The sequence below is a fragment of the Podarcis pityusensis genome, assembly GCF_964106645.2.
Source record: "Podarcis pityusensis genome assembly, chromosome: 9".
In the NCBI taxonomy this organism is placed as follows: Eukaryota; Metazoa; Chordata; class Lepidosauria; order Squamata; family Lacertidae; genus Podarcis; species Podarcis pityusensis.
This window is the reverse complement of record NC_138034.1, coordinates 32,479,467-32,500,685: the sequence shown is the minus strand read 5'-3', so window position 1 is coordinate 32,500,685 and position 21,219 is coordinate 32,479,467. Positions and strand designations below refer to the sequence as shown.

At 40.9% G+C, this 21,219-nt stretch overlaps 1 protein-coding gene across 3 annotated transcripts in view; it reads left to right on the top strand.

The window, feature by feature from the left end:
- The window catches only part of PALLD (palladin, cytoskeletal associated protein), a 224,701-nt gene that overhangs the window by 100,096 nt on the left and 103,386 nt on the right, over positions 1-21,219 (top strand). For all 3 annotated transcript variants that reach the window (XM_081021668.1, XM_081021669.1, XM_081021670.1), the window contains 2 exons: positions 8,002-8,121; positions 9,546-9,870. In XM_081021668.1, coding sequence (XP_080877794.1) covers positions 8,002-8,121; positions 9,546-9,870 — 445 coding nt within the window. The remainder of the gene's footprint in view (positions 1-8,001; positions 8,122-9,545; positions 9,871-21,219) is intronic.

Below are 21,219 nucleotides of genomic sequence, written 5' to 3'. Positions count from 1 at the left end.
AAAACCTGCAGAATCATTTGCCAGCTGTTGATGCTTTGGCCATTACTCAGCTGTCTGGAAGCAGCCACAAAGTATATTGAATTTCTTTAAAGCAATTGTCTTGTTGGTGTTCAAAAATGCTGTACTCAGTATCTTTTTCTTTTCTTTTGGGCTGCGATTGGGGAATTGCTGAACAGAAAATCTTTCAGAACACAGGGTTGAAGGCATTGGACACACACATACCAAAAAACCACCCTTTTTAAAAAGTTGTTTTCTGGTTTGGGGGCGTATATTTGCAAAACTACCAATGTCCCTCTTTCAGCTGTATTCCAGTCTTCCAGCTCTAGTAATGAGCCCTAAACAAAACTCAATACCTTGAACGTGAGGAGGGTTTTTATGTCAGCCAGGTCTAAGCATCCTGCACCCCTAACAGCAGGAAAGGAGCTGTGCTGGAACAGTTCCTAAATGTTGCAGCTCTGCTAGTTTCTGGGGGGAGAAGCCCTGAAGTCAAGGCACTGTGTGGGCTCCTCTCCCATGTGGCTCTGGGCTCCACGCTGTAGGAAGGAGCCACGCTTGAATGGTTCCCAAGATGCAAAGGTAACATAAGAAGGAGGCAACAGATGTAAAGTGCAACCTTTGCATGACTATGCATAGGGGGGGGGAGGGCCTAGCTGCAGAAAAGCAGAAGCTAATGTAACAGCATGGAAGCCTCATTATAGGACACCTGGGAAGAAAATACACCAACTCTATTTGTAGTTCAGAAATAACACTAACAGAATCCAGAGGCTTGCAGCGAATTGGTTAGGCTGCTAATTTATTTTTGTCATTTTAAAGATAACTCTGAGGTCAACTGAAGCAGTCTAATGGTGTTGATTCCACTCTTTCCGTAATCCTCTCCAGCTTATTCAACATCACACAGTACCATTGCATCAGCATTGCCACTCCTGCATCCCGCTGCGTGTCGGAAGCTAAATTTCAGCGACGAGCCAGCTCGGCGCGATTCAGCTTCCTTAACAGTTCTGAAGGAATTTTACATAAGGAGAGCAGGCTCAGGGATGTTCAGCTCCCAACATGCAGAGGGGTTGTGGGGGCAGCAGCAGTGATGAGGCAGAGGGGGCAGAGCTAACCAGTGCAGTGAACCCCTTGTGCAGTGGAGAGCCCCTGAGTTCAGAAAGCCTGAATGGGGCTTGCAGCTTCCTTCTGTTCTATACTGGCCCGAATTTGAGGCAGGGGCAGCGGCAAAACAGCATCCTGCTCTGACGACAATGTGGAGTGTGAGGCAGAAGAGATAGACATGCCTGCAGTATATTGAATTTCATGAGACAGTTTCTTCCTACTATTTTTTTTTCTGTTACGTACGCTGTCTTCGGCTGAGCTCTTTGGATTTCTTTGGGGAACCTTTTCATGCACAGTGGAACTGAAGCCCTAGGGCTTTTCCTCTAGGAAGGGGAATGGTTCAACTAATAGATTAGGCTGAAGAACAACAAGGTTGCTGCCTGATAAAGAAATCCGAACAGGCAAAATAGCTTGGGGAGCTGATTCAGCATTTTAAGATAATCAAGAAGGGGGAAAAGAAGGGTAGGAAATAGGAGGCTAAAGAATAAGGCTGGAGACTTCTGTAGATAAATTATTTAAACAGCAGACTTTTCCTTCCCTGATAAAAGAGAATATATTTTACAGTTTACTTGCCTTTTGGGTGTCAGCTGCGGGAGCCAGCTTGTCTATATAATTGCTTGCTGTGCTCCTACAGAAATGACAGGCTTTATTTTCAGAGTAGTGATTTCATGAAATTCCAGTATATACAGCTCCTTGATCAAATTCCACCACTACCACCTCAACTTTAAAAAAAACCAACACATTGCCAACAAATGAGTCCTATTTTATCTTGGTAAGAAGCTTGTAAATACCCTTCCTCTCTCCCACTGGTGCAATGATTGCTCCTCTCTCGTGCAGTACGAGAACGGAGAACAAATTTAAGATTTATCATGGCAGCAAAATGGCTTTAGTGGGCCCTGGACACAACTGGAGGTCTGGATGTGTCGACGTAAAAAAAATTGTGACTGAAACAGGAGTTTGAACAGGAGGACCTTAGAGCCCAACGAAGCATTTTATAATGTAAAATAAATCCCTGTTAAGAAACAAATGCATTAACAGAAGTCTTCAAGCCAAGCTTCCTACAGGAGGAAGCCATTTTCTAGGGCACAAATAGTAAGAAGGTTGGATGAACAAGTGACTATGTAGAGGGTTTTCCCTTTTTGAGTTTCCAAAGTAGCATACGCAGGGGAAACTGGCAAATCTCCATTTCGGAAAGTTGTGTGAAATCTTCCTACTATATTGTGCTCATGTCGCTCTCCCCCTCTGGAAGTACCAAAATGTGTGTGTGTGTGTGTGTGTGTGTGTGTTGTGCCCTTCACACACTGTTGCAGCTTCCTCAAAGTCCCATTTCTATGATGCAATTTGGTGTGGCTGATGGCCACATGTGAAGTTGTTCCCTCATTGGCAGAACAGATTGTGTGTGTGTCCTCCACACATTAGGCTCCCTCTTTCCCACCCAATCAGTATCATGTCAGAAAAGATGTATGCAGCCTCCCCTGGCCATGTGGTTGCACCATTAACTTGCGTCTACAGCTATGGCAGAGCATCAAGGACCAAGTAGACACAGCTGTGGCTGTTACGTATGAGAGACACCAGTATGACTTGTATTTGCTATCCCTGTTTCTGTGTAATACCTCAAGTGGCTCTTTCTGCAGAAGCACATGTCCTATGAGATGGCAGGGCTTGCCACCAAATACGGCACCCCCACATCATATTGTCCCCCAAACCACTATAACACGTTATAGCACTTTCCCGGTGACAGGGTAGCTTCATGTCCATTTCCTTCGCTCCCGCCAGCAACAGCAAGGGACGTCTCCAGTAATGTGAAGTTCTGCTTTTGGTTTCTGTGGGAATGTCTCCTCCAATTATCAAGTTGTCAGGGCAGCTGAGGAACTGGTAAAATGCAGCCATAATTTCTCAGGTTGCTTAATTTTTAAATGTCAGCAAGTTTTTCCACACCCCCCCATTACTTCTATTACAGACTTTAAAGTGTATGAGCGTGTGTGTGTTATACACACACACACACACACACACACACACACACACACACACATATATACACACACACAGAGAGAGAGAGTTTTTACAACTGTGATCTGATAGCATCTATTGTTTTACTTGGGACTTCGCTGAGGAAACTGAGTTGTCTCAGGTTTCTAACAGGAGTCTTGAAAAAGACAAAAAAATCTGTCTCAAAACGTTTTTCTTTACCAACATACTTTTCAGATCTACTGTGTCATTATTGAATTCATGGTCATTTAAAACCTGGAACTTGTTTTACTACAGACAGGACCATGGTTGAATGTGGAACACAAGTCTGATTTGTTTCAGTTAAATAACTTTTCTATATCAGTGTATAGTATCATTGCTGTGGGCATGTTATGCTGTCTTGCTCTAATGTCTTTATTGTTGCTTTGAATCTCTGGCAGTGACAACTTAATTATGTTAAAATAGCTTAATGAAAATGTCTGCTTCCTAGAACTTGACAAAGGAAAAGGGGAGACAAAGATCACAGTTAAAAATCAAAGCTGCAGTGTCTCATTTTTGGTATAACCCAAATCCTATGCATATATTAACAATTCCAGTACAAGTAATCACATGAGGTGGGGCAGTGGCAAGGCACACTCTAAATATGCCCCCCCATGAATGTTTCAAAAATGTGTGTGAACCCTCCATGGATACAAAATGCTCCCCACAGCCAACTCATGGAAGGTGACTGAGGGTGGGTGGGTTTTTTTGGGGGGGGGGGGGGACAAAGCTACGGTGCTCATACCCGCTCCTCATATGCCCCACCAGCATGTGATTTATTTGTACTGGAATTGCAATGCTGGCACAGAGCTACATTTACAACCCAGTTCTATACACCTGTAGTTCTATAAGTCCCAACTGAGTTTAGTGGGATTGACTGCTAAGTGTGTGCAGGGCTGCAGCCTTGAAAGCAAGCAGTCTAGTACCTATTAGGCCTTCAAGAGCTTCGGGATAGTAATGAGTATTTGATGTTCTTGCCTAGCAGTTTTGGCTTTGGATTTCGGTTAAAGGGGAATCTGGGAAATGCAGTGTTTTGTGCTGAACCAGCTGGCCCTTTCTTTCAAGGAGAGGCCTACAGAACGTTGCAGAATGTTTGTTGCAATAAACAGAATGATGCTGTATTCAGACCTTATAATGCCGTGTTAAGTGAAAACGTGAGGGGGGTGTCTGTGGATATGAGTGAACTTAGCCCCGTATGTTGTTGTCGTCCTTGCTCTTCACAAGATGGAGGGAGACCATCGGAAGTCCGCACACATTTTAGAATCCTGAAAAATTAGGACTCTAAAGTTATTTAGGGAGCCTCTCCACAAGTAAGAAGCCTCTCTGCTTCAGACAGTTGCCCTTCAGCTCATCATGGAGGGTGATGAGAAAATGATAGTGTTTTTGTTTCGAACTAGTCTGTCTGTCTGTCTTCCTGCAATGCTCCCCCTGCCCCGCAAGTATTAATATTAAATGTGCAGGCCAGAAAAGGTTGTATTTGCACAATGCATTTCAAAGTGCGCTTCTTCAGGGGGGTTGCAAATATAAAACAGTGGTACCTTGGGTTAAGAACTTAATTCGTTCTGGAGGTCCATTCTTAACCCAAAACTGTTCTTAACCTGAAGCACCACTTTAGCCTATGGGGCCTCCCACTGCCACCACACTACCAGCGCGCGATTTATGTTCTTATCCTGAGGTAAAGTTCTTAACCCGAGGTACTACTTCCGGGTTAGCAGAGTCTGTAACTCCAAGTATTTGTAACCCAAGGGTTTGCAACTTGAGGTACCATTATAGTGATTAACCGCTTATAGGGTAATACTATTTAAACAATTGTGCAATATAATAAAAATGAAACAAATAATTAAAATACCTGTGGAAAAAAGATAAGTTTTAGACTTCTGTGACATTCATAGCTACAGGGAGGGGAAATGCCAAAAAAAAGTCTAAATACAATTAAGAACTAAAAAAGAAATATGAGGGAAAAAGTAGTAGTTTAGAAGTGAAGTGATTATCAAGATGGATGTTGTTCCAACCTGACCCATGGACTTGCATGTGATTGTCTTCTTCCTTGACAGGTTAGGGTGGCTATGAAAGTAGAAGAGAGATTCAGTGGCTGCCATCCAACCGAAAAAGAAGCACCTTTTGCTGGAAAAGCACCAGCAAATATAATTATAGGACAATTTTTTTTATTTGCATGATCTGCTACTATTTGAGAACAAGCTGGTGCAGATTGAAACTTCCAGTGCCAGCTATACTTTTATTTTGTTTTGATTTTATTGGATTCTTCATATAGGTTATCTTCCATATTATTTCCTGCCGTGAACCTTCAGGCTCAAGTTGGTTGGAATTTAAATCTAGAATTTAAAATAAGTGACAACTTTGTCTGTAATTACTGCACAAATAACTAGCAAGCATCATTCGCACTGGTTGTTGCTGAAGAAAAGTAGCAGTCCCTGAACCCTTTGTGCATTCTTATTCTTGGAGAGCCTGCTCACTTCATCAATTTTCTCAACATTTTACTGAATTATTCTACTTTTTAGCACTTACATTCCTGTGAAATGTATAACTTCCACATGCAGTTAACATAACAGAATAGCATTACATAAAAAAAACCCATTGTCTGAAACTGCTGGTGTAAAAAGTCTGCCTGGTTGAAAATAACTGTCTTGCCTATTAATTGTCTGATGTGATCTTTCATTAGTCACAATCTAGATCAGATTAATATTGATGTGTTCTGGTAAGTAATTCTAGACCACAAAATTTTATGTCATATTCCACAGACTGCTCTGTGCTGCCAGCTAGCTGTTCTTCTGTCTGGCAACGGGGTGGAATCCTATACTGGACATATTTTAAATCAGTACTTCATTTTCAGACTGTCTCCAGCACAGGAAGTCTTTGGATATATGATAATACATGATAAAAATTTTTAAGGAAAAACAGTTCAACTTAATTGAGACACCAATCAGCTGCCACTCACTTCAACTTGACGAATTGCTTCCTGGGTATAATAATTTAACTCTAAGAGGAAGACAATCATGGTGCGTTCTGCATGGCTGCATTACTTTCCTACAAACATGGATACAGTGAGGCTCAAAATAGAAAAGGTCGTCCCAAGTTTCAATGAGACAAATATGAATGTATCACAGCACAAACCTATCCATGTTTATTTGGAAGTAAGTCCCTTTGAGCTGAATACGGCTTACTCCCATGTAAGTGCACCTAGGAGTGCACCCTTTAAAATGTTAGCAACAAAAGCTTTAGAATTAATCCAAACTTAAGGACATTTGGGCTACCTGTGCATTCTGCTAGCGTAGCTAGACTAGGAACCGACCAGGATTGCTCAGAGTGTGCAGTTACTAAGACAAAAAACACTCATCAGTGTTGTTGGTTTTTTTGGAAAGAATAAGGGAAATGCCCAAGTTGGCTTGTTTTGAAAACAATACATAGTTAAGATTACCTACACTTTGCCAAGTTTAGCTGTGTGTAGCTAATCAAAAATGAAAGTGAAAATTTCTGAACTCGTCCTTGGAGCCAAGCAAGTAAAACTGAGGCTTACCTTGGCTCTTTCTTGTCAGGCTCATATAAGAGTCAGTGTGGTGGTGTCTGAATCTACTCACTCTATCATTACTTAGTAGATTTTAATAATGACAATAGTGACATAAAAAGAGCTACAATAAAAAGCAGAGGACAAAATCTTAGTGTAACCATGCTAATCGATTTCCTGCTTCCACCTGAAGCTGCCCGTTTGCTGTGATTGAGCCTTTTTTGTCAGATGTTAGGCAGGGGAAAGTCTTTCTATACAGTCATACCTCGTGTTACATCCGCTTCATGTTACGTTCTTTCAGGTTATGTCCCGCGGTGACCCGGAAGTACTGGAAAGGGTTACTTACGGGTTTCGCTGCTCGTGCATGCGCAGAAGCGGTGCGTGCGCAGACACTCCACTGCAGGTTGCGCTCTTTTCATGTTGCAAACAGGCCTCTGGAATGGATCCTGTTCACAACCACTGTAATGGCACATTGACCCTAGAATGCTATCCCAGGGACAGCATTGTTTACTTGGCAGCCAGATTTACTGGGGTTTTCTAGGCACCAGGATAAGGTCTTTTTATATTATGAGTCTGGTGAAGTTTACTGAAATTGCTGCTGTTTAAACTTTATCGGTTCTTTTCCTTACAAAAAAAATATCTTGATTCTTATAAGCCAGCTTTGAAACATGTTTAATAATTAGGAAGGTGTGTGTGTGTGTGTGTGTGTGTAATGTTTAATAATCAAGGAAGGTGGATTGATGAAACTGATGTCAACTGAGTTATCAGTAGTTTGGGATGTATTTAAGGTGGTCAGAAGAAATGCATACTATTAAGAAAATCTTGAGGTGGATGCAGAAGGGTCAAATTGCATTTGGGGAAAGTCAAGCTTTGTCCCACTTGCTAGATTTCTGAGGGAGAAATAATAGTTTATTTTTTATTAAAACTCTCATCTTAAACATATTTTATCTGAAGTAAGTTGCACTGCAGCAAGGCTGTCATGTAGTGCAATACGGCTGAGATGCCACTTTCCAATAAACGCCAATATCCCTTCCTAACCAAAGTGCTCTTGGTTTTCTCCAGTAAGCATTCTTTTGGATTACAGCCTCATTTTAATTTCCTGTTTTTGATTTCATTGTGATTTGTATGTGAAAGTAATCACAGGGATCCAACAACATGGGTGTTTGTGTGCATTACTCTTCTGGTTCCTCACTTCCCCCTTGGGCACTGTTTTTGGCTATTGTGCTTTTTGTTTAACATGATTTCACAATCAAATCTCGTATTCGGACACATAGCAGTTCCAGTATATCTTGTGTGCTCACTCATCAGTTTGTTTTTTTCCTCTCTCCTCCATTCCTTTTTTTTTTTTTTTTTTTTTTTTTTTTTTTTTTTTTTAGAGGAGATATGTACTCTTGTAATCGCAGAGACCTTTCCTGAGGATGCAGGAACCTTCACTTGTACAGCAAGAAATGACTATGGATCAGTCACAAGCAGTGCAGAGCTGACCGTGCTGTCAGGTATTCAGCAGTGCTGATGTAGTGTTTAATGTGTATGTGAAAGTCAGTGATGTTTTTCTGGCCACTCTTGGACACAGCTGCAGCAGTGTAGTGAGACAGTCCCTTCCCCCTTCTGGGTGCATCTCATGTTTAGTCTCTGATGATCTTCCCACATCCTGTAGCACTGACTTGATTACTCTGCGTCTGGGTAGGAAGAGTATGTAATGTTGACATGGTGAAGAGGCTTCTACATAATCTTCAAAGGCATTTAGGAAATAGGAAAAGGGGCCATATGGATCTCTCTCAGCCTCCAGAAATGCAGCTGCTAATTTTGAAGGTCAAGTACCATCAAACATGTGCAACTGAAACAGTGCTGCCTCTCCTCCCTCAGAGGATTGTGAGCAGCTATTTGATCTCTGTTTCAATCAGTTCACTAATTGTGTGAACCAGACTCTCCTGGTGTTATGCACTTGCAAGCACAAAGAAAGTGGATTTAAAATCTAAGGATAAAGGGCAGAGTCAGAGTTTATCTCATGTCTTTTTAAATGATATGTGAAACACCCAGAAGAAAACCTTAAGGCACTTTTAGGAAATATTACAGCAACTGGCCCAAAAACTCTTCCATTCAGTCAGATGACGAACTTGACTGATAGCCCATTAAAAGCATGTATTGTGAACCATTGACTGCATCCAGTTAATTGCAAAATAATTATTCATATTTTATTAAAATCACAGTAATTTTATCAATAAATATTTTCAATAATTTAATATTTGTGGTACAATTCAACTAAATTCTAATCGGAGCAGACCATTGAAATTAATGGCCCTAATGTAGCCATATGCATTAATTTAAATGGGTCTACTCAATGAGTAAATCTTAGTTGAATAACAAACACCCTTTGTCTTACACTTGGGGGGGAAGTTTTAAGTAGATCTGGCAGATTTTAACACCAAGCTTCTGAGGCTAGGTGGCAGCAGAGGCAAAATGGAAAAAGTTGAGTTTCTACAACAGGCGAAAATGCAGCTCTCCTGTCAGTGTAAAATGCAAAACAGAAATGCATACAAAAGCCTCGGAAAAAGTTGGCGGTTCTCATACACAGTGATGTGGAATATCTGTGGTGAGTGCTAACACAACTGATCCATCAAACTGGCTCAATCAGCCAGTGCTGAGCATTCATAAATCAGTTACTGTTCTTAACTGGCAACTACCTCGACCTACATCATGGACAAACAGCAGTGAATAAATATTCATTAAGATGATTACATCAGCTCAAATGTGCATGAGAACTTGAGAAAGGCATATGCCTTTTGGCATAGCTGCTATAACTGAGATGCTGACATCACCTTCAATGAACTAATACTGTATTTGTGAGAGTAATTGAAACTATCTGTTGTAGTTACAATCTGCCATCTATATTGTTACCTTTTTCCTCCTCCTATTTTAGCCAGTTCTGAAATCTCCAGCCGTGACTTGCCAATGAGAGAACAGAACGACGATGACTTCCCACCCCCACCTACAAACCTTGAGATCAGTTCTATTGAGCTTCCTCCAAAACACTTGGAGAGCCACCAGATGAACAATGCCAGATCCAGTGTAGCAGCTTTTCAATTACAGCTCAACTCTGCAGAGAAGAAAACCAATGGTGTCCATCCCAGCCGTAGAGTCAATGGGGTAGTTAACGGTGACACCCAAATCAATATATCTTCTCATCCTGGTGGCCTGCTTTCACCTACAAAAACACCACCTCCAGTCCTTGCTAAGCCAAAGCTGTGAGTAATTCTGTGTTTATATTTATTTTTCATTTTAGGAACCAACTAAATGGCATATATAGAATCCTAGAACTATTGAGCAACAGACATGGATGGATGCATGTGAAAAAACCAATGCACGCTAATGCAGGATAGCATCTAATGCGATGGGACTAGGATTAGGGGAAACTTTGGTTCAGTTCTTCATTCAGCTGAGAAGCTTGTTTGATAAATTTGAGCTATTCAGTATCTCTTAACTCACAAAGTTCTGCATGGGGAAAACCATTTACGCTTTCATGAGCTCCTTGGACGAACGCTACAGTAGAAATGGATCAAGTGTTATTTTACTACATGTGCTTGAAGTAGATACCTGCTACCAGATGAAGACAGCTCCAGGTTTGAGGGGACTCTGGGCAAAACAGTTGCACCCCCTGTTACATTGGTGGCCCCTGTCAAGGATACCGGGCAGTGAAGATGGCAGCAGCCCATTGTCCAATAGTGCTCAGTGTCATCCATTGCAGGGCATTATGGGACCCAAACCCAAGCTCTTGGGGGTTGGAAGGGTTTCAGAGCAGGTATCAGGGCTACTGGGCCCTCCCTAGAACCTTTGAGCACAGTGGCTTGTCTAGGATGCCGAGTGTTGATGCAGGCAGGCCCCACTGCCATTTGAGTCCAGTACTTGCTTTCATACATGTGTGAGATAATGGCCCCCATGCAATGCCCAGTTTCCTCCACATCATGGTCTATCCTGCCATAACCATGTGCATTTGGGTATACATCCTATACGAAGAAAGCCTTTAAGTCATTTACTGAAAGTTCTGCTGTTTCCAAATTTCTTATTCAGTTAATGTGCTAGGCTGGCTTTATTTTTGTGATTTTGATCGGCTATAAATAAATGAAAGGGTTCTGGGAAATTTTACCTGAAATAGTAATGATGAAAGCTGGTGTGGTGTTGCAAGTTGGGGGAAACTACTGATAGACATATGAAATATATATTTGTTTTCGCTCAGTGTGGAAAGAGAGAAAGCACCCAAGCTAACATTTAACTGGATATAAATGGGATATTCTTAAACATTGGTCATGCTAACAGCTTAAGGTACAGTCTTCACTTAAAGGTCAAAAGTATTCTTTTTGTCCATTTTTTTTTTTAATCCCAATTTAATTTCTTCTTGTCTCTGAAAATCAGACACAATAATTTTTGTGGTTATTTGTGAGGTTAAGACATAGTTCTTGCGGAATGACATCACCATCTCTCTTTATGAGCTGGATTTTGAGCACCAGACTCAGGTACACACTGGAAGGCACTGCTGTGCTCAGACTTAGTTACAAATTATTCCGCGTTTTTTGTCTTATACTGAGGTTCAGAAGAGGACATGTTCCAGTTCAAACATGCCAGTGAGATACTTAAGTAATAGGATTACCAACGCAAAATCCAGAAAACGAAAAAAAAAACTTGAAAAAAAAGGTGATGTTTAGGTTCAGTGCAGAAGAGGTGAACAGTTGCAGGAATGGTAGAGTCAATGAGGAGTCATCTTTGGCAAACGGGATTGTTGGCAGGCCATATTTAGGGGATGCCAAATGGGGAAACCTGAAAAATGTAACTCCTGACCCATGAGCTAAGAGTTTTATACTTTGCTGTGAAAGCACTGTGGAAAGAATGAAATAGGATACAGTTCAGGATACGTCTTAATATTTGCTGCAAGACTTTTGAGGAACAAATCTGATTATGCACCTTAAGCAAATTCTACAGACAACTAGATTTGCCTCACATTTCAAAACTTGAAACCTTTTTGCATTGTACTTGCAAGTAAATGTGATTTTGGTCTAAATTGTGTTTTTACGCCAAGGTGTTAGCATTGTAATGTGGCTAAGCTATATGACGTCTAGTATCTGTCACCAGTTATCTTTTTGCTGATAAGCTTGTAGTACATGGTCCTATTCAATCTGTAATTCACATTTAGGTGAGCATATGAGAGCGTGATTAAATGAAAAAGATTGTATGTGCCATGGTTGAGTATTGGTATTTAGATTATGTTGTTTTGTCTGAGCTCCTCCATTGACACATGCAAGTTTCCATTAGAGGTTTTGATCATTTAAGTACATGGCAAATGGTAGAGGTGGGAATTGTTCAAATGATTTTGTTGAGGCTCAAGTTGTAAGCCCCTTTCTAATTAGTAAAAGGGCATGTCATCTAATTATGATTTATATATGAGCAGTATTCTATGACATGCATTTTGCATTCTAAAAATAGTAAATAGTTAAATAGTAAAGTCAAATGTAATGTACTCTCCCAAATGAGACTACCCATTCCGGATTTAGCAGAACTCAGCTTTTCTGTATAGGCAGTAACCATTTTGCAAGCATCCAATTGGTGTGCAACCACTGATGCATGGGTCCTTTTGGACCCAAAAGAGGGCAGAACGGGGGGGGGGGGTGAGCAGGGAGGCTATGTGCACTCTGCTGATGCACATGGGGACCAGGAATGAAACCCCCAAACAAAATGGTCTCAGCCTGTAATATCCTGCCTGTGGATTAGAGTGTGCTAATGCATTTGAAGAAAAGGGTTAGCCTGTTGTGGTAAAAAAGAGGACTTCACACGTAACAGAAGATGTAGCATGTGGAAATAGAATGATCAACATCACTCTTTTTTATATTCAGAAACCTTTGCATGCAATTGTTTCTTGGCACTGCTGTAAAACCGAAGCTTTCATATGCAGAGTTTGTGCCTGCAACCAAGAACTGCTTTACAAGAGAGAGGCTTCTAGATTATGCTGTTAGATACAATAGTTCCTACATTGTTTGACCTTCCGGTGCTTCCTGTGTTGATAACTCAGCTGGCACCTTTTAATCTCTACTTGCCTTCACAGATTCATAGAACAAAAAAGAGCTGCCAGATGGGTTGCAAATGTTCTTTTTTTTAAAAAAAAAAACATTTCACTTTAAAATAAATATTTTATAGATTTTTATTTTATTTAAAATACATCTATGTCAACTGAAGGGCAAAAATCTTCTCAAGATGGCTCATAAAAATAAAATGCAAGCCTGCTTCCACCATTCAAGCTGCTTTTTCTCATAGAAACAGGCCTGCAGTATTGAGGGTGTGTGAATCCAGTTGGAGAATAAACATAATCAACTTACCATGAGCGTTAATGTTTTTTCAGCTACCTTCTTCTTTGGGAGTTGACAAGAAGGGAGAGAGACATTTTATAAGAGCGTTAATTATCTCTGGTGGGATTTTTTTTTTTTGTATTGTCAGTTGGCTCCAGTATAACCAAACTCCCAGCCCAAGGTGTGCACAGTTGACATGTCGACACCATTGTGACTACCCAAAGCTTCCTGGAGAAGAGCTGACAGCTACTTTTAAAAAGTGTAACTCCCTCTTTATCCTATTTGTGTTGGAATGCTGTTCCAATTAATCATGGACAGTGTTCAAAAACTGTGTCTGCTTAGCAGTCTACAACTACCTTTCTGCTTGGAAAGGAACAAAGCTGTCAAAACTAGTTGAGGTCTAGATCTTCAGAAATGCTGAGCACACCAGTCTGAAATTAATGAATTAGAATCACTAGATTCTTAATCCCTTTATGTTTAGTCTGTTCCTATGCTTGAAGGTATTACAAATAAACCATTTGGTTTTATTGTTGTTTTTTAACCGATGCAGTTGATTCCGTACACCTCATTCTTTGTTTGAGTATGTATTAGGTCACGGCTGAACCGAAAATACTAAAAGTTAATGCTTCCTTTATCATTTTCTTGCCAAAATGGAGAGGTATGCTCTTAAAGGGGGAATTAGAGCATTAATATTAATTCTTATTCTGTCTCTGTCTAATCTGTCCATGTGTTGTCTGATCATTCACATTAAATTGCAATGGGCTTGTGGGAGAATGGCATTCTGCAAACTAGGATGACCTACTTTGTGACATGGAGAGATTGAATAGCCATTAGCCCAAGGAGAGATGAGACTCTCTTAATCTGCAGACAGTGACTTCATACCTTGCTGATTTAGTGCTGATGTGCACATCCAGAAGCATTAGGAGGTGTCCTGAGGAAAGGTTCCCCCACAGTCATCATAAAGGAGGAGACATGGGGTGACTCCCTGTGTCAGCCACATCAGCCCAGCACGGGGTTACGGCAAGGTGAAACAAGCTATGGAAGAAATCTGGTCTAGTTAAATTTATGTTGCGCTAGGTTTAAATAAGGGCATGACTGCACATTTCCTCTTTTGTAGGGGAGAATTGGTGGGTATGAGGGAGTTTATGTAATATTTCCCCTGTCGCCTGATTGTTCTCTGTAGCCTTTCCTTTCCCACCCATTTCTCTCCACTCGCCAGCCCCAAACTTGGGCATATTTCCAGCTTCTGGATCTAGCTTGGAAGACAAGTTTTGGGGAGATCCAACAGTAGCAACAGGCAGACTCACTCACTCACCTGCCCCGGTTTAATTTGTAATTGGACTTGGCAAATGTTGTGATTCGCATAGTAAAAGAAAGAAAGGAAATAGCCCTTATTATTGTATTGAACTCAGTTGCAAGACAAATCTGATCACACCTATATGACTTCATGGGGGAATGCAAGCAGTCTATTCCTTACTTGCCCGTGAGCTCCCCAACTAATTCTGCCCCTGCCTCTCCACATATCTTGCTGGTATCCCTGGGGAAAGTATATTTCCCAGTGTTAGAGGTGCCATAGGCAGAAAGGATCGACTTTCCTTCCACCACTGAAACAGCAGCCAGATAAGCAGGTGAGAGGGAATTTGATTTGGAGATGGAGGGGAAGGAGCAGAATTCAAAGCAGTTACACATTGTCCCTCATATTTATTCCAATATGGTTTACAAAGCAAATTTAAAGATCCGAGCTGGAGAAGCTTTATTTCAGAGGTCTTACAGATGATCAAGCAACCCCAGAATAGCTTTCCCATCTATTACATCCTGCCAAATGAGGAAAATTAAATCTGTACATCAAATACACATACATATGTAGTACAATTAGTATTCTTTAGTTTCCGTGATCTACCATAAATTAAAGGCAAGGAGAAGTGGTCAGTGTGATCCAAGGACTACAGATAAGGTGCTGTTAACTGTTTGCAGCCTGCATGGGACCAATATTTTAAAAATGCATTGGTTTAATCTGTGTTTAGCGTGAGAAAGAGAGAGAGAAAATATGGAATTGAGATATTCTGGTGTCATGTAGTTCTGAATTTTGGATTTGACAGCAACAAAAAATGCTGCCGTTGTACTGACCTTTTTAATAGGTGGAGAGAACTAACTGAATTTCCTGCTTATATAGAAGCTAATCTGCAATCTGACAGGAAAAATAAAACGTCCCCATACCATGGCCATAAATAAAAGCCAAATTTGCTTTATTTTCAATACAGTGGTGCCTCAGATTAAGTACTTAATTCGTTCCGGAGGTCCATTCTAACCTGAAGCACCACTTTAGCTAATGGGGCCTCCTGCTGCTGCAACACTGCTGGAGCACGATTTCTGTTCTTATCCTGAAGCAAAGTTCTTAACCTGAAGCACTATTTCTGGGTTAGCGGAGTGTGTAACCTGAAGCGTATGTAACCTGAAGCGTATGTAACCTGAAGCGTATGTAACCCGAGGTACCACTGTACATGATTTTGCAGTTGTGCTATTGCACAGGGATGGGAGAATCTGTCAGTTTCTGTTCCTCTCAGTTTCCCATTTTCCCAATCTTAAATTTCTCCACATTTCTACAGCTGTGTGTGTGTGTGTGTGTATACACCCACACGAAAATGCATTGATATTTTAGTGCAAATTTCTCCTAAGAAACATGTTTTTGTATGCAGTTTTAACTAACGTACATATATTTCCAAGCAATTTCCCTACCTTGAACTTTTGTATGCTATTTTCACTAACATGTGTTCATTTAATAAATGCATTCTTTTAAACCCTGTATTGTTGGAGAACTGCATCACAAATTCAGAGACATGCAAATGTTGCAGGATGGCTGTGTTTCAGTTTTCATATTGTTTTGGAAAGCTGCAAATTAAGTCATTGTACCTTTTAAGTGTGACCTGAATTGAATCTCTCCCCCGTTCCTAATAGGAGAAGGTAAGTTTGAATTCAGGCATGTTGGCCTATAAGGAGATCAGTGCCATTAAAGGTATCTGTCTTTCTATGGCCTGATGCTTTTCCCTGTATTGGTTAATGTATTTTCACTTCTAAAAGAAAGAGTGCGCCTGTGTATTTAAGAATGAAACGGCAAGAAATTCAGCAGATACGAAGTCTTCTTGTACTTGTGCATGAAACCTGCTAAGTGTCACTTTTCCACAGAGGCATTGCATCTCTTTGTGGATTTTTGGTCTAGTACATTTAATAGATAAGCAGCATTGTACAAAATCAAAAGAAGTTACCAATTGGACACATGCTTAAAAGAAAGTATGAAAGCAGGCAAGCTGCCTTTAGCTCCAAGAGGCTAAATTGACCTATTTGGTGTTGCCAACTGTAGTCCTAATCTCACTGTGCTGATTGTTAGTTGGGCAGGGAAATGTGTGTGGGGTTTTTTAAGGAAACGAACAGGAAATTGGGAGATTCTGGCTAATTCCTGCTATGCAGAGAAAAGCATTTCACTTTTGAGATGACAGCATTTTTCTAAGTTCTACAAAGCAAATCAGTTAATGTATATTGATAAGGAATGTCAAACTTGCCAAATCATGCAATGGGCAGAAACAGTGTCAAGGTAACATGAGATTTGTGACCCTTGCAATTTAACTATAAAACTTATCCACCAAACAAGGAACACAGCTGATGGGATTTGTAGTCCAAAACATCTGGCAGGCACCAGGTTATCAAATGCTGGTGTAGAGGATTAATGAGCTAAGACTTAAGTACTTGAATGAACAACATGTAGATTTTTTTTAGTGTTGTATCTTCCTTACTCTAGGAAGGCTATTAGGAAAGAGCAGCTTTGGACTCTAATAGTCAACCTTTGTTTTCCTGATTAGCATCTTTAAGGGTTAGATCAAAGAAGATATACTTTTGGAGGATCACATGCTTTCCCTTTTGTTTTTGTTTTTTGTACTGAGATGTTCTTTTCTGGTCCCAGTCTCTGTCTGCTCCCTGTCTGTGCACTTTTTCTTCATTTGCTTATTACAAGCACAAAAACTACTGATGCCAACCTCTTTGATTTTTTCCCTACCACTCCTTAGACATACACCTTCCTCCTTTACTTTAGAATCTCACTTTTCACTGCAAGACTTGTCCAACTGGTTCTACTTTGTTGTTCGTTCATGAATTTTCAGCCAGCTTCATGTCAGCAGCAAGCTTCATATTGTCCATTTACGTCCAGCTTATCTGATCTGGAAAACAGAATTCAGGGAGTCTTGTTCTTTTCAAAAGTTGAGATTTAGTTGCAATCTCCTTTTCTTTCTCTTGTAACTTGTATCCATTTCCCCATAGACGAATCATGTCTTGCCTGGAAACCTATCTGGTTTTTGGTGTACCTATCTATTGTGGTGTGGAGATTTCACAGCCATACCACTGCTCTTGAAAATCAATCAGCAAGGTAAAAATTGCTCCATCTGAAACCAAGGAAGGAAGCTGGAAGAACTTGGTGATTATAAAAGACTAATATTTTATAAAGTAAGATCACTGATAGTGGCACAATTAAAATAGTTAAAACAGTGTGACCCAGAGAAGATGAGGTGCCTATAGAGCTGACTTGAAACCAGTGGAGTTTGAGCACACAATCAATGGCTTGGATAGTCAGTGTGATGCCCTCCAGGTGTTGAGCTACAACTGCCATAATCTACAGCCACTATGGCCAATATCTTGGGGTGGGTGGAGTTGTCATCCAGCAACATCTGGAGGACACCATGTCAGTGATCTCTAGTTCAATGGAACCAATGGCTGTTACACACATTATGGGGAGATGAACCTAGATTTCTCACATAGTGTATGTTCAGATGTGATGCTGCTTTCAGGGTGAGATCAAAAGGGGAAAGTTGAGTGAAAGGAGGGGATCCTGCCTTTATTTAAAGACAGGATCTCCGTGACCTTGTGATGATGTAGTTGTAGGTCATCTTTTCCAATACATTGATGGTTGCTGCTCCCGTGCTATATAATATTTCATGAACCTTACGTGTTGTATCCCTACAATCCAGATGGGCTTCATCTACCTATATCTGGACTGTTCACCTCTAGTTGCACAATGAACTTAGTGTTTAGCCTTTTCTTTTTAAGACATCTGATACATAGAGAAGCAGGGAGGGGAAAGGGGGGTGCTCTGAAAAGGTATCAGTTCGAGGTGAGTGCAAGAATGTTATTATTATTTTTAAAAATGCATGTACAAATATACTTCCAATCAGTCTAACCTACCTCATAGGCTTGTGGGGATTAAATGAGGAGGGGAGAACCATGTATACTACCTTGAATAGTGGGTGGTGCGGTGGTCTAAACCACTGTGCCTCTTGGGCTTGCTGATCAGAAGGTCAGTGGTTCAAATCCCTGTGACGGGCTGAGCTCCCGTTGGTCTGTCCCAGCTCCTGCCAACCTAGCAGTTTGAAAACACAACAGTGCAAGTAGATAAATAGGTACTGCTGTGGAGGGAAGGTAGATGGCGTTTCCATGCGCTCTGGTTTTCGTCACGGTGTTCCAATGTGCCAGAAGCGGTTTAGTCATGCTGGCCACATGACCCGGAAAGCTGTCTTTGGACAAACATTGGCTCCCTTGGCCTGAAAGAGAGATGAGTGCCATAGTCGCCTTTGACTGGACTTAACCATCCAGGAGTTTTACTACCTTGAGCTCCTTGGATAAAAGGTGGGATGTAATGCAACAAATAAGTAAATAATCAGACACTTTTTAAAATTATGCCTCTAAGTTGAGCTTTCCCAAACATAATAACCATGTTATGTTGCTTTAAAAGAGCAAACACTAAATGTAAATGGCACAGGGACTTTACTATCTAAAAAACTGAGCCCCCGCCCCCTCCATAGTTCTGCTTGAGTTCAACTGAGATTATGGGTTGTGTCTAGCAGTATCACTCAGCTGACAGGAAGGAATGGGGAGGGGAGCATTGTTCAGTGATTTCCCCCTGTGTGTGTGCACCCAAATCTGGTAAGGAGGGTTACCCAACACTTTGTTGCAGACACAGGGCATGGGGCTGCAGGAAAGAGGAGGAATTGTTGAAAATTGCTTCTCCCTCTGCTCTGCTGACAGAATCTCGGCTAAGCACTGGATACATCCCAATATTTACCCTTCAGTAATCCTGTGTTATAACAAATCTAGATTTATTAAAGGGGCTCTGGTCAAACAGGCATACTTGAAAAGTGAATAAAGGAATTGGCTATTCAAAATTGGCTTGCATTTTCAGCTAGGAGATGTTCCTTTCTCATCTGTATTTATGTGCATTGCTAAAATTTCTCTGTGTGTGTATGAGAAGTATGAATATTTCAATAGTTTTTCTTTAACTGGGTGTGCCTCCTTATGCTAGTCTTTAGGAAACGTCTACTCGCTATAGAGATTTGACCAAAACAACAACAACAGAACACACACAAAAACATAGACCTCTTTAGAAGATCTTTAAGGCCTCAAGTAGGGCAATAGAGCAAAACAGGAAGAAAAATTACAGCTGCAATTCTGCTCCTCCTCCCTCACTCCCCAGACAAAACTAGCTTACCTCATGGACACTAACCGCTGGGATAAATTTTCTCATTGGCATGGAAGAGAAGTAAAGTGGAAACACATTCAGAATCTTTCATGCTAGCGTTTTTAATGCTGATTTTTTCAAATTATAATATGATATCTTCTTTTAAAAGGGTATTGCTCTTTAACTGTCATAAGCTCTTCCACTTGGGAGTGAGTTAGTAGTTTCTAAAATGTATCTGAAGATGCTTTCATCTCCCAGTTGCTTTTTCTTCCTCTTCTTTTTGTTCCACACCCACTGAAAGAGACTTTTCAAAATGAGATCATACGGCACACTTACCTCACTCTAACTAGGGCCATACACTATTCCTTATTGTCTTAGTACTGCCATTTCCAAGAGACGAAAGAATTGATACTATTAAGCTGAAATAAAGGTTTGACGCTGAAGTCTGTGAGACAGAGTGCTTCTGTCAGACTAGGCAATACTGGATCAGATGGTCTAATGCAGTCTTGAGACTGCTTCATAAAGAATCCTGAATTGTAATTACAGTGGTACCTCAGGTGAATAACTTAATTCATTTTGGAGGTCCGTTCTTAACCTGAAACTGTTCTTAACCTGAGGTACCACTTTAGCTAATGGGGCCTCGCGCCGCCACGCAATTTCTGTTCTCACCCTGAAGCAAAGTTCTTAACCCGAGGTACTATTTCTGGGTTAGCGGAGTCTGTAACCTGAAGCGTCTGTAACCCGAGGTACCACTGTATTAGAAAATGACCTGTATGATCTCTTACTAGAATTACTTTTACTGTGTTACGTTGAATTATAATTCAATTATAATTGAAGTGGGCTGTGCAAGTGGGCTGCACAGCAAAATGTTGCACAGTTTCCATTCAGGCACATCTGTCACCCCTCTGTTACTGAGGGATTGCTTCTCTTTGTGCAGTTAGATTGTGCAGAGAGGCCCCTGTTTTAGATCCATTCCTACTGATGCATCAGAGCCACTGGAACATGTCACCTCGGCTCTCTCCATGTTTGCCCTCTTCCCTTCTGTCTACATGGCCCTGCTGCAGATTCCAGCCCTTCAGATAGCAAGGTGGAGGTTTCTTCCAGGCTCCTGCATTTAGGAGGTTAGATATCTGTCTATCTACAGAGATATAAAATCTAGTTTGTCAGGTTTGGGATGTTGATAGATTGGTGCTGGGCATAAAGGTATTTTTGATCTCTGTGTTACTGTTCCTCTGTGTCATAATTCTTTAATTTATCATTATTGTTGCTTGATAGTAATTCAGTTTGAGTCTTTGAGTTGTCAAGGCAGGTTACAAATTAATAAATGAGCTGACGACTGGCAAGTGTCATAGGTCTTCTACCTACAGGACCTCACTGTGATTTGCTTGGACAGCATATTCAGTGCATGATGTCTTATGGACACACCAAAGCGATAAAAGCCGCTTCTTTGACCCAGCAAACCCATATCTTTTGGATTCACACAGCTGTCCATAACAGGAGCTTCTGCCTGGTGTTTGCATGGTTTTCCCTGTACTGTTTAGGGGCAGCTGAAAGAAGTAGCCCTGTTTTTAAAATGCATGCATTTCAGGCATAACAGACAGAAGAGCAGTGCTGTTCTGAAAATGTGTTTGGGAATGCAGGCTAAAATGCTATTAAGAACTGTTTAGCATTTTCGGAGACATCTGTGTTCCATCTTGTGGTGCTTTTTAATTAGCATCAGTCTTACTAAACTTTACAATTCCGTTTGCAGAAAATAGTATCTTGAA